Source organism: Trematosphaeria pertusa (assembly GCF_010094035.1).
Source record: "Trematosphaeria pertusa strain CBS 122368 unplaced genomic scaffold BU26scaffold_32, whole genome shotgun sequence".
In the NCBI taxonomy this organism is placed as follows: domain Eukaryota; kingdom Fungi; phylum Ascomycota; class Dothideomycetes; order Pleosporales; family Trematosphaeriaceae; genus Trematosphaeria; species Trematosphaeria pertusa.
Genome location: NW_022987243.1, coordinates 87,688 through 99,472, shown reverse-complemented (window position 1 = coordinate 99,472; position 11,785 = coordinate 87,688). Strand labels below are relative to the sequence as shown.

Sequence of the window (11,785 nt, the reverse complement as noted above, 5' to 3'; positions counted from 1 at the left end):
ATTTTAACCTGATGGGTAGTAGGAACTAGTGTCACTTCTATATATGTAATCCCTCAAGAGTGACATGCAATCTTTCCCCGCGCAACGCAATCTCTTTCGATTGCGTGTATACAAAGAAAATGAGAAAACACGGTATCCTTTCAAACAATACGGTGTGATCGCAAAACATACTAACGTTACTGCTAGATCTTCTACGCCTCAGGCTTTCTCTAGATCTCGGCGATGACCTTGCTCAAGCTTTCACTTCTGCATTTCTACCTGGGCATCTTTCTTCACCGGTCAGTTAGCTCTGGCTGAGCCTCTCTTCTCCGATATGCGCCATACATACTGTACGCGACTGTAGTCCTCTACTACGTCACCCAGTTTCCTAATCACTTTCTTCAGCATCAACAATTGCTCGCGATATGCCAGCCAATCTCAAGACGATGGAATCCCATGAACCCCGACCGGCCCTGTGGAGGCATAAGGGAACAGGAGATTAGTTTCTGTGCCGTAAATATCGTCCTGGACCTCGCCATTGTCATTCCTCCCATGCCGGCCTTGCTATCATGGCACATCAAGATGAGTAAGAAGATTGGTCTTGTCGGTCTTCTCAGCCTTGGATTCAGCATTTGCATAATCAACATTACCCGCCTCGGCCTGATTGTAACTACTGGGAACGAAGATTTTACATATAGTACATTGGATGTTGGCTTGCTTACTGAAATGGAAGTCTGGATCGGAGATATCACGGCCAGTCTTCCAACGCTGGGTCCAATTTTCAGGCAGAATCAGACAGCGAGCCAGGGCCGAGCACTGAAGTATTACAGGTCAAGAAGCGGTAGCGCATCTTCGTGGCCATCGAATAAGACTTTCGGAACTAGCATTCTCGCGACGAATGCATCATCCGAGCCACCGAACGATGAGGCTATTGCACTGAAAGATCGCGCGCCGTTGCAAGATCGCATTGACAACAGCTGATTGCTGCGCAAGGAGGGCTACCAGCGTCGGCGTATCTTCATGTCCTCCTAGGCGATCCAGCTCTGCGCCAGCGTTTGAAATGGTAGGACTGCTAGTGGCTGGGTACTTAAAACAAACGGGGAAGGTAGCTGAGTAGGAGTTGTTGAACTTTATCCCGTTCGAGGGGTACTGCTTTCGACCGTAACTATAGCGGTACGGGTATTGACGGCCTCCTGCCGGCCGCCGTCCGGTCCATTGACCACATCCCGAAACTCGCCATTGTAATCGGGACAGAGAATTCATTTTCATTGCGGCAGCGGGCTAAGGGACGATCGCTTGACGGCTCAAGTTAAATCTACGCCATGACTGCTACCTTCAATTGAGAGAAATCACTCAATTCATTGGATGCGTGAGTGACATTCCTCATTCAATGACTCCTAATGCGGATTCCTTCAATGATTCAAACGACGATATGACTATAAAATGCTCGAGCTCTTTGCCACTATCGCATAGACATACGGTACATTAACCCCATTAATCACTTTGCACACTACATCTCCAGTCAGAAATTATACAACCTTTCGCCACCATGCCAGGAAAATTCGGCGAGAAAGCGGGGGCTATAGACAAGATGCTTGTCCTTTACTTACAGGAGAATTGGAGGGAGGTGATTCGGAATCTAAAGTCCACGATCCCGAGTTAGTAGATGCATGGGAGATCCGAAGATCACCAAAGGTGAGTAATGGTTGCTGAGATCTACCTCTTCGAGTTTCTTCAGCTTCTCCTCCCATTCCTCGCTTCCTCCCCGGAGTGACATCTTTCGATGTCAGCATATACATGATCAAATACCTGAAAAGGACGACGCCTCGTCACAAACCAGACGGCTCCGCCCGGATACCAAGTGACGCAGGGGTTCTTCTCTCAGGAAGATTTTGTACACGAGAAGGCGAAAGTGAAGCGGTTCGTCTTCGTTGATTAAACACTTTGCCGGGCTCGTCCATTTCCACTTTTGAAATGCATTCAGCGCTCGAAAGCACAGCGGATGCGTTCAGGCCAAAAGCTTGGTCACCATCTGGCGGCTTCGTTTCAGCATTTCGGCCACGTGTCGTCCCGCGTTTCTTTTCCGAGGCCCGTAAGGAGTTTGGCTCTGAACAAAGCGGGTGTGCAGTCGCAATCACACTGCAGATGCAGGAGCCTGGCAATTCCTACCAAGCGTTGCGGAATCTCCCTTCGCGTTCACAGGTCCTCGAAGTCGCTCTTGTTGAACTGCTAGAGGCCATCCTAGAGCTTTGGTATGTCGTTGTTTCCGTGGCTTTTGAGGTCTTCTGCGGGATCCCCGCAGTTTGAATTTGTTGCCAGGCCATGGTGGGCGACGAGTATTGAATGGATACCGGGAGACCTTGATTGAAGATAGCGAATATCGTAATGGCATTGGCGGTTTAGAAAGGGTTGTTTGAGGAAAGGAAGCGTGGTAGCGAGAATGGCGGCGACCTCCGGGAACCGCGTTCCGGAGCACAACTGACTACGATAAGAGAAGCAAAGACGTTCGACTATCAGGATTTGTCTCTGAGTCGGCATAGAGAGGTCACTCGAAATACAAACAAAGCATATCGTACAGCTTAGAGACCGTATGGCGGTCCGCCCAGAGTCGTGAACGCGGGGTCGGAGCTGCACGGGTGATGTGCTATTGAGATCCAGTGTTCAGTGATTCATGACGCACAGGTCGTGGAGCGCACAAAGTTACTTCCCCAGGTAAAGTTGCACTTCCAAAATGCTGGGCTTGGTAGTCAATTTCCATGGGACCTTGAAATTCGAGAATCGGCGATTCCGAATGTATTCACATCACCTTCCTCTTTTAGCTTAGCTCTATGAACACTTGCTTGCAACACGTCCTACCTCCCGCTTATTCTAGTCGATTGCATTCTCACCCCAGCTTCGGAGATACCGCGATGAGTTTGACTGCTGACTTTAGTGGTACGACACCGCGCGGACCACTCGAGCACGGCAACTGCGATGGTCTTCCTTCATTAGGCGTTAAATACACCGAAGCAAGAAACACAGTTCGATCGAACTACCTCCGCGAAATGATCGCATTGTGGTTAGAGCCCGCATGTACGAGAGACAAGGGGGTAGCGAAGGAAGAGTGAGAGGAGACGCAGAAGCAAAGAGTTGGGAGAGTATGTGCTCCCCCATGAACGACGCCGATGAGGAGGCTTGCATGGGAGAGTCATGATAGCATCGGCATTTCGAAAGGAGATGGGTGAGGTTCCCGCGTAATATTGGCCAGAGTCACTGCACCACTCCCACAAAGTCCGGAACCATGCAAACGACTCACGATATTGAAGAGCTGGCCTGACGAGGGGGGTTGGATACCGCTCCCTGGGGGACTATTTTGCACAGAGCTGTTTCCGCCCAGGGTCTTACCTAGACACGATGGGGAAAACGCCAGCGTGGAGCTCTTCAGGGAGGGTTCAAGCCACCACTATCATGTTTCCCAGAGCGTTGAATACCTCTAAGCCACACCACGTGCCTTCCACACGCCACCGCGGCTGCGGCAACAGCGCAGCGATAGAGCAGCAAAACAACGACGTCACACCCTCACCATCCCGCTCGTCGGCCTTCACCTTCCGCCGTCGCTTGCCGTCCACAATACCCCTCCTCTCTCACCTTAAAACCTCTATCCTCAATTTATTATTCTATATAATCCAAACAAATCCCAAGACCCAGCATAGAACAAACAGGGTTGTCACCTAACGGCGGGTCTTGCAGGCGGCTCGGTTGGCTCAGTTGGTTGAGCACACGACATCGTTAGGTTGTAATACCGGGTGCCCACTTGCGGGCTGTGGGTGGTGAGGTTTGAGGACCTACCATACTCCAACATATCCGATATGTCATCCACAGTTTCGTCCTCTTTCCTGTTACCCATTCTCGTAGTCTACTCGATTGCGAGCGTAGCCTGGCATCAGGCTATGAGTTCGACTCTGAGGCTTGTCCTTGGAGTGGGTTTTTTTGCAATTTTGTTTTGTTTTATTTGCCAGAACGCAGAGACGGGGAACACAGAAATAAGCCAGCTTAGCGACAAGGAAAGACAGACACGGCACTGCAATAGCGCGCATAGTGCTGGAAATACTTCATTCAACATCCTCTAGACTCAAAGAAAGATGACAGAAGAGAAGAATAGGCAGTATTCAGTAATAAATCCCTTGAAGACCGAAAGCCCTACAGCTCCTTCCCGCATTACTCCTCATCACTAGCCTCATTCTTCAACTCCAACTCAATTTCTTCCTCGCTATATCCTTTCTGATACCACCACTCTTTCACATCCCTATGCTTCAGCTTGGCAAAGGCCCTCAAGCGCTCCTTCAAATTCTTTTCCTGCGGCACCCGATCCTCGTCCTGAAGAAACTCTTTCGTCACAGCAGCAATAACAACCTCGTGAAAGAACAACATAAACTGCCCCTTCTTCTCGTCGTCCTTCTAATGCCGTGGACCTATTTCAAGTAGATCCTTTCGCCGCCTGGCGAGATTCCTATCGTCATCGAAAAGTTGCACCAAGGCGGAATGCTTGTTCGTGAGGTCCTCCTCGAATGATTTCCACTGCCGGTGCTCATTGTCTTGTTTCGCTTTTGTATCTTCGTTGTCGCCTTTCTAGTTGTGCCCATTGATATAAATTCCAGAAGCACATTTCCAAATACGCCGACAGCAGCCCCCACTCATTGTTGCGAGAATTCCCAAGGCTTGGCGTGGAGGCATTGGATGGAGGGCCAGCAGCTGAATCGGCGCTCTGCGCTGTTGCCGCGCTCGCGGTGGAAGGGTCGCGGGAGGACATATTGGTGGAAGAAGGCTGGCTCTCTTTTTGCGACAGGTGTACGTTGTCTTTTTGGTAACGAAGGGTATAACTGTATATAACTTAGATAGATGGATGTGAAGGAAGAAGGAGCTTGCGGTGTGGTAGATCGATACTCAGTATTTATACTCGTAATTACTCGCTCGAAGAGTCAAGCCTTGCGGAGTGATTCATCAACTGTGGTACCAGGGTGCCACCGAATGTTGGAGTCTACGTTGTGAGTCTACGTTGTGAGTCTACGTTTGTGAGTGTACTGGGTGGCGTATTCGTAGAGAAACTTACGCGAGTCATCATAACACGGAAAGTGGCTGTTTAGAAAGGGACGAGCTGAAAGCTCGCACTATAGAGACATAACACAAAATGGTATATCAAGAGCTCATCCCTTCATAACACATCCGAACCGCATTACATCTACATGATCTTGATGTCATAGACGTCGTCGCCTTTTGTATGGTGCTCCCGCCAGCACTTGTCCTCCCATCACGCCGTCGATTAGTCCCCTTCTTCCTCTTCCACAACCAATTCGTGCGGACCTCAAGCGTTCTTACTCTTCCTCCCAACAATCCATTTAAAACTCGCACACCAACCCTCTGTCTTACCCTGCCGATCCGGCCCGCGACTCCACTCTAGGATCTCTTTCTTCCCCCTCTCGATCTCGTCCTTGACCTCCTCCACGCTCCATATCTTTTCCGCATCGCCCCACACCGTCAACAGGCGGAGCAGGTTTGCCTCCAACATCTCCATGACAGAGACGAGGAAGAGCTTTCCAATCTTTCTCTGCTCCTCGTCCTCGGGCCACTGCCCTATCGGCACGTTGACGTATGTCGTCTGCACATCTTTGAAACCCGCATCCTCGAGGTATGTTGGGTGCATGTAGTATGTGCCGATGGGGCGACCGCTCTTGAAGGACGCTTGCATGACGCCGAGGTACAGTTTGCGGAGGGCCGGGAATGGAAACTCTTCGATGCCGGCCATTTCTTCTAGACTGGGCATCGTCATGTCGTAGTCCGCAATCTCGACCCAGCCGCCTGGCGATAGGTTCTTGTATATCTCATCATAGACGCCTTCCCAGTACGCGAAGACTCCCTTCATGCTGCGCATGTGTATGAGGTCGAACGTGTCGCTGAAATGCCAGCCTGGCTGCACTTCAGGTTCGAGCGAGTACAGGTCGAAAGACGGGTCCGATGGCGTATGAGGTTGCGTATGGGTCTGTGAGTCGCTCGCTTTTGTTTTCTGCTTCGCGGGGGAGTCGAGCGGCTCGCGGTTGGCGTGGTCGCGATATGGGTTGTAGCGCTCCAGCCTTAGAGTCACGTCGTCTAGTTCGGGTTCCACACCCCAGACATCGAGGTCGTCAATCTCCCACGTCACGCGGGCATTCGGTGCGACTGCTTCAGTTGTTTCAATGTCCCATACTGCCATGTCGACGCCCACTACTTCAGCGTGGGGATACTGCTGGGCCATGGCGACGGCCCAATATCCTGGCCCGGTACCCAGATCCAGGATCCGCCTGGTGGCCGAAGTTATTCTCGTGGTAGTCAGTTTGCCTTTTAGGGCAAGGAGATAGACTTGGTGCTGAAGGGCCAGGCGGTCTTGTTCTGGCTGATCGCATGGCATGAAGTAGCTGTCGTTTGCGTACACACGGCCATTCTCGTGCACGAATTCGAGGTCTTCCGACTGCAACGTGCGAGTAGACTCGCTGCTATGCATCAGTAATTCGTGAAAGGCTAGAGGGATGCACAAAGGGGCCGTCGCATAGGCTCGCGAGCGCGTAGGTGTAGTGTAACATGCTCACAAAACGAAAGTTGGGAGATTGGGGCAGCCAAGAAGTTGCCAAATGTAGCGCACTAGAAAAAGGGGCCTTACAGAGACTCCGCAGAGGTAGAGCTTTCCGAATTCGCTCGGGGACGCTTGTGTTGTGCAGTTGTGTGATCTCTTGCCGGATCGTCGGGTGGTGGCGGCTCCTCTTCCATGGCCTTGGGACTGGGACCGGGAACGAGACGAACGGCGAGCGAGCACTCCCAACGACGTGCCTCGGCGTTATTGACTTAAGAATAGTCAGTTCCCGGAGCGGTCGCGTCGGCTCCACCGGACAGCTGGGAATTTTGGTCGCGTTCTCCGGAAAAGGGGCGTGGATAATTGAGGTTGCAGTTCGTAGGCGACAACCCTCTGATTGGTGGCGTGGTGGGGTCCCAGGATCCACGGAGTATGCGCAAGGCTCTGTGTGAATGAGGCGTCGACCGCCGACCCAAGCGTGCAGTAATTTGATCCCTGACCCAGCGGTGCGGCGTGCCAACGACGTGTTTGGGTGGGCGGGCTGCCTGGCGCTTGGTGGAATTCCTTTTGCGACCACGTCCGAGGGCCAACACGCAGCGTCGACGCACTATGCCACAAGAACGGTATAATATGAGACGAGAAGGGCAGGCTGTGCGGTACGCCCTAGTAAAAGAGGCTTCGATCTGCAATGGATACGGGCGGATGGACAGACGAATTCTGCAGGGCGACAGCTGCGTGGGTGCAAGAGGGGAAGCATATCCCGGCGGCCTAGCATCAAATGAAGACGGCTCCCGGACACCAGGTCACAAGCTCCTGCAGTCCGCAGTTTGACAGTCCGCAGTCAGCAATCAAAGCCTGATGCAGGGACCCTCATGATTGAAGCGAGAAGGAATGGCAGAGGGATATAGCCAGACGACTATAGCGGCGGAGCGAGGTCCGGCCGCTACTCTGCACCGCAACGTCAGGCGCAATATAAGGGCTGCCTGCGTCGTCTGCGGAAGAGGGGCAGGGGCACAAGACGGAACCTCGGACCCTCGGCGGGCGCGCTCTCAAGAAGGGCAGGATTGAGGATTGCAGAAGGATGCACGTATGTCGTCAAAATAAGAAGAGGGCCTGAGGCTTCTAGAAAGACTTAGTCGAACCGTACCGCCGGGTTGGAGGTGATGATGTGCGAAATGTGACCGAGACAGGCCACTGTGCAGGCGAGAAATGCCGGAAAATATGAGCGAGCGAGCGAGCGAGCGGGCGGGCGGGCGGGCGGGCGTGGGCAAAGCTTTCGCAAGGACTCGTACGAAGTTTACGACGGCCGTCTGCTGAAACTAAGGATGCAGGTAACGCCACCGGAGCAAGGTGAGGGCCCGCTGGCTTGTTACGGCCCTGCAGGCTGCGCAGCAAACACTCTGTCGGGAGCTGTGTGGTTCTGTTCCCCGGCGTGCTGTGTACGACGGTGGGCCGGCTATGCGACCCCCTCTGCGCAGCCTACTGGGCAGGATAGGCGCTGCGGTCGTTGCGGAATGCTGACAATTCGAGGGCGTAGTGTGTAGACGGCGGCGCGCGACAGAGGAAGGGCATAAAAGGAGACATGCAGATGCAGGAGGCTGGAACGGTGGAGCCGGTGGGGCCCGCTGGCGATCATGCCGTCCCGCTAAACCCCTGTAATTCACCTCCGCACCGCGCAGATATGACCGGGGTTGCACACTTTGCTGGAGCCGGTAGGATCCTTCTCGCCCACTACTCTTGCATCCGAGCGCGCAACCATGCTCTTGGAGTCGGCATGCCGCCATTTGTCAAACGATTGGGTCTCGCCGCCCGCTGCACAGGAACGTTCCCGCTGCCAGCTGTCTCCAGCGCTGCAGGCCGGAGAGCTCGCGGATCCGGGCCCTCACCCGCCGCCGCCGTCGCCGCCACCTTCGTTCGTTCTCCCAGCAGGCCGAATGCCACGCCGAGGGGCCAGCTGTTGCTCTGTGTGTCGAGAAATGACGGCCGACCTGCAGTTGCCGGCATGCGTAATCTCGGCGACTATGGCTGTGCCCGTCCGCTGAGCGCGTCGTCGATGGGGGACGGGTGCACGACATGTGGTGAGGCGTCGCACATGATGAACGGCTTGACGTGGGAGTGGGCGCGAAAGTGTTGAGGTTGCTGAACGGTGAAGACGTCCATTACAGCGTGGGGCGGCGTTGCGTGCTATTGGCCAGCGTCTTTTAGGAAGGCGCAATGGACTCGAGCGGTTGCCCGTTGCCTCCTACGACGCGCCCGCTAACATGCCATGGTGCCATGTCGAATGCCCTCATGATTCTGGCTCGAACTGATGATATTCTAATACATGTCCAGAAATTGTAATGCGTACTCCATCCCGCCGCTTCGCCCGTCTATTTCCTGTATCCGTGGAAACATGTTTGAAACCCTCGCGGAGACCACACATTTAGTCAACCTCCTGACCCTCGAATTTGGGCAGCCGCTGCGCGACATCAGACCACTGCTCGGTGCCGTTGACAAGATTGGAAATGGCTTTGCAGATCTCGTCCAGGCTGGACCGGACTTGCTGCGTCGAGTCTCGGTCCCGCAGGGTGAAGCTATCATCCTTGACGGATTGGAACTGGGTCATGTCAGCTTCGTGCATGATGCTGTGCCAACATGCGCTATACTCACGTCGATTGTAATGCCCAAGGGCGTACCCAGCTCATCGTTACGCTGTCCTATATTAGCACGTGCTTATTGAAACACGGCAAGCACCATGACTTACCGAGTAGCGCTTGCCAATCGAAGCACCGGAGTCGTCCACCCGGCTGCTGATGCCGATATCTTGAAGCTTGTTGTTCAGCTTCCGTACGAACGGCTTGAAGTCGGCGTGGGAGCTCAGTGGTACGATGAGGACCTTTGTTGGGGCGACAGTTGGGGGGAACGAAAGGACACCACGTGCTTCGTCTTGTTCACGCGTCCAGTACGTGTGTTCGCAAAGAGCCTGTGCGATGGAGTTAGTGAGCGGCCTGTGAGACGTGATAATCCAAAACCCACGTAGACGATACGGCCAATACCAAATGATGGCTCAATGACGTTCGGTGTGTACTCCCTCACGTTCTCCACCCGTGTCCGCTTCTCAATAGAGATCAGCTCCTTCGGCACTTCGACCTTGCCATCACCGACAGCCGGGACATCAATAGTAATTTTCCCCTCGCTCGCGAGATCCAAAGAAAGCTTCTCTCGCATGTCTTGCGAAAGGGCCTCGATAGCGGCCTCTACTGCTTTGCCTGGTATAATTAGCATAGGTGATAGAAAAGGCGTCAGTACCCCAAGTTACATACCGTCCTTCTTGAACTTGGGTCCCTACGGCGGAACGATTAGCAAATGATCAGTACTCGTAGAAGGGGATCGTCTTACGAATTTCTTCTTGTCGATATCACACTGCCACTCCTCGACCTTGAGTGGCTCTTTCCTCGGTTCTCGCACTACGAGAGGCGCACCAGTCCTCTTCATGTGGACGGTGAGATCGTATGCCGAGCGATCTGCGCCTAAGGTAACGTACAATTAGCATATGTCTCGGTTGATATTCGCACCAAGAGGTTGGCTTACATCCGACACATTCGATCCAGCCGTAGGACGTCAAGAGTTCCGCATCCCAACAGTCGGTTGCATAATGCGCCATCTCATTCGCCATGTGTTGCCTAAATCTGATCTTCTTGGGATCAACGCCTATCTTGAGTAGGAATCTGGTGGTGGGGCGATTAGAAGGCCTCCAGGATCTATACCAAGAGGTTGACTCACAGCTGGATGCGCGCAAGGAAATATCCGAGCGTTTCGTTATCGACGAGGCCGATTTTGACAGCCTCACCTATTTTAGTCGTCTCGGCATGAGTCTTGCCGGCGAGCTGAACCTCTCGGTTGAGGAGTTCAAGCTCAACATCCTTGACCTCGTCAAAATGAGGGTGCTTTTTGCCGCCCTCGGGATCCACGAAGTGTTCGATTTCGGCCATCAAGAATTCTCGGACCCGCAACAGACCAGAGCGCGGGGAGATCTCGTTTCGAAAGGACTTGCCAATGGAGGCGGAAGCAAAGGGCATTTGCTGCTGGTTGAAGTCCAGCAGCTTCTGGAAATTCAGAAACTGGCCTTGAGCGGTTTCGGGACGCAAGTAGCCAGGAATGTGTCCGGACGGACCAATTGCGGTCTGGAACATCAAGTTGAACGACACTGGCGGAAGCAGCTCGCTATTGTTCGCTGGGTTCCTGATGTCGTACTTTTTCATGAGCAGGCCGAGCTCTTCGCCGTTGTAGTTGTCAATCTTCGCCAGCACCTCCTCGTATTCCTGTGCAACGGCGTCTTCCAGCTTGACTGCGGTGATGCTCTTGACCTTCTTCTTTTTCTTCTTCGGGTCCTCCTCGTCCACATCCACCTTCTGGCCTCGGGCTTCCTTGTCGCCCTTCAATCTCGATTCAAGTACCTCCTCGACCAAGTGGTCTGCGCGGAAGATTTCGCCCGTCTTGGGGTCCTTGCACATCCAGTCGGCGAACTTGTCTACGTGGCCGGAGGTCTTGAGGACGTCGTACGGGGTGAGCATCGTGCAGTCCACTGCGCCATGTCAGAAGCCAGATTGGGCTATTGTCGCGTGCGCCCCACCTTCAAGCATGTTCTCCTTGAGGACAAAGTGTTTCCTCCAGACATCGATAATGTTGTTGGTCAAGGCACAGCCCGACGGCCCGTAATCGTACAGACCGGACACGCCGCCGTAGATTTCGAAGGCGGGGGTGTAGAACATGCGGCGCTGCGGATTGTTAACATGGCTGCTGCGACGCCGGAGCTCTGCCAGAGCCAGAGGCGGGGCCTGTTGCTCGTGTGGCTTCTTACTCTCATGAGAGACTCGAGCGAGGCCCTGTCAAAGGGCTTGCCCTTGAGCGTGGTCATGTCGTGCGCCATGGCGGCCTCCCTCTTCTGCCTGGGGAGCTGGAACCGGCGGTGGGCAGGTGTTGTCGCAAAGCTCTGGGTGGGATAAACACGACCGGGCGGGGCACGAAGAAAGGGTTTGCGGAAAGAAGAGCAGCAATTGGCGCGCAACACACTCGACAGCTGGCGCATGCACGGATTGCCCTCCTGTGTGCCAGAGGAGGCCGGGGGCTGGCGGGGGAAAGATGCAATATATACAGATGGAGCTACGTTTGTGACTCCTCGCGCTCTGACTGGTTCCAAACGTGGGACGGTTTCGGCGCGGAGAAAAGAGGCTCCGGCTGGACCCT

The 11,785-nt window shown here is 53.9% G+C and overlaps 5 protein-coding genes across 5 annotated transcripts; 2 read left to right on the top strand and 3 right to left on the bottom strand.

The window, feature by feature from the left end:
* Positions 1-93: 93 nt before the first annotated feature.
* On the top strand, positions 94-960 carry BU26DRAFT_611751 (uncharacterized protein; the record flags this gene model as incomplete). Its single annotated transcript, XM_033836084.1, has 3 exons — positions 94-132; positions 187-329; positions 385-960. Exon 3 carries the CDS (start codon positions 436-438, stop codon positions 958-960), a length of 525 nt encoding a protein of 174 aa, XP_033675326.1. The 5' UTR covers positions 94-132; positions 187-329; positions 385-435.
* Positions 961-1,508: 548 nt separating this feature from the next.
* On the bottom strand, positions 1,509-2,570 carry BU26DRAFT_589552 (uncharacterized protein; the record flags this gene model as incomplete). Its single annotated transcript, XM_033834735.1, has 4 exons — positions 2,149-2,570; positions 1,817-2,118; positions 1,590-1,756; positions 1,509-1,559 (listed from the first exon to the last, which is right to left on the bottom strand). The coding sequence occupies exons 1-4, from the start codon at positions 2,301-2,303 to the stop codon at positions 1,509-1,511; spliced, it is 675 nt and encodes a 224-aa protein (XP_033675325.1). The 5' UTR covers positions 2,304-2,570.
* A 2,750-nt stretch (positions 2,571-5,320) lies between these two features.
* On the bottom strand, positions 5,321-6,400 carry BU26DRAFT_442928 (S-adenosyl-L-methionine-dependent methyltransferase; the record flags this gene model as incomplete). The annotated part of the gene is made up of 1 exon (XM_033824527.1): positions 5,321-6,400. One exon carries the CDS (start codon positions 6,398-6,400, stop codon positions 5,321-5,323), a length of 1,080 nt encoding a protein of 359 aa, XP_033675324.1.
* A 1,840-nt stretch (positions 6,401-8,240) lies between these two features.
* On the top strand, positions 8,241-8,976 carry BU26DRAFT_589550 (uncharacterized protein; the record flags this gene model as incomplete). Its single annotated transcript, XM_033834734.1, has 1 exon — positions 8,241-8,976. One exon carries the CDS (start codon positions 8,241-8,243, stop codon positions 8,691-8,693), a length of 453 nt encoding a protein of 150 aa, XP_033675323.1. The 3' UTR covers positions 8,694-8,976.
* On the bottom strand, positions 8,666-11,700 carry BU26DRAFT_526111 (glycyl-tRNA synthetase-like protein). The gene is made up of 10 exons (XM_033830668.1): positions 11,400-11,700; positions 11,172-11,316; positions 10,322-11,123; positions 10,130-10,266; positions 9,938-10,068; positions 9,862-9,883; positions 9,575-9,807; positions 9,303-9,521; positions 9,209-9,250; positions 8,666-9,155 (listed from the first exon to the last, which is right to left on the bottom strand). Exons 1-10 carry the CDS (start codon positions 11,625-11,627, stop codon positions 8,982-8,984), a joined length of 2,133 nt encoding a protein of 710 aa, XP_033675322.1. The 5' UTR covers positions 11,628-11,700; the 3' UTR covers positions 8,666-8,981.
* Between the last annotated feature and the right edge of the window lie 85 nt (positions 11,701-11,785).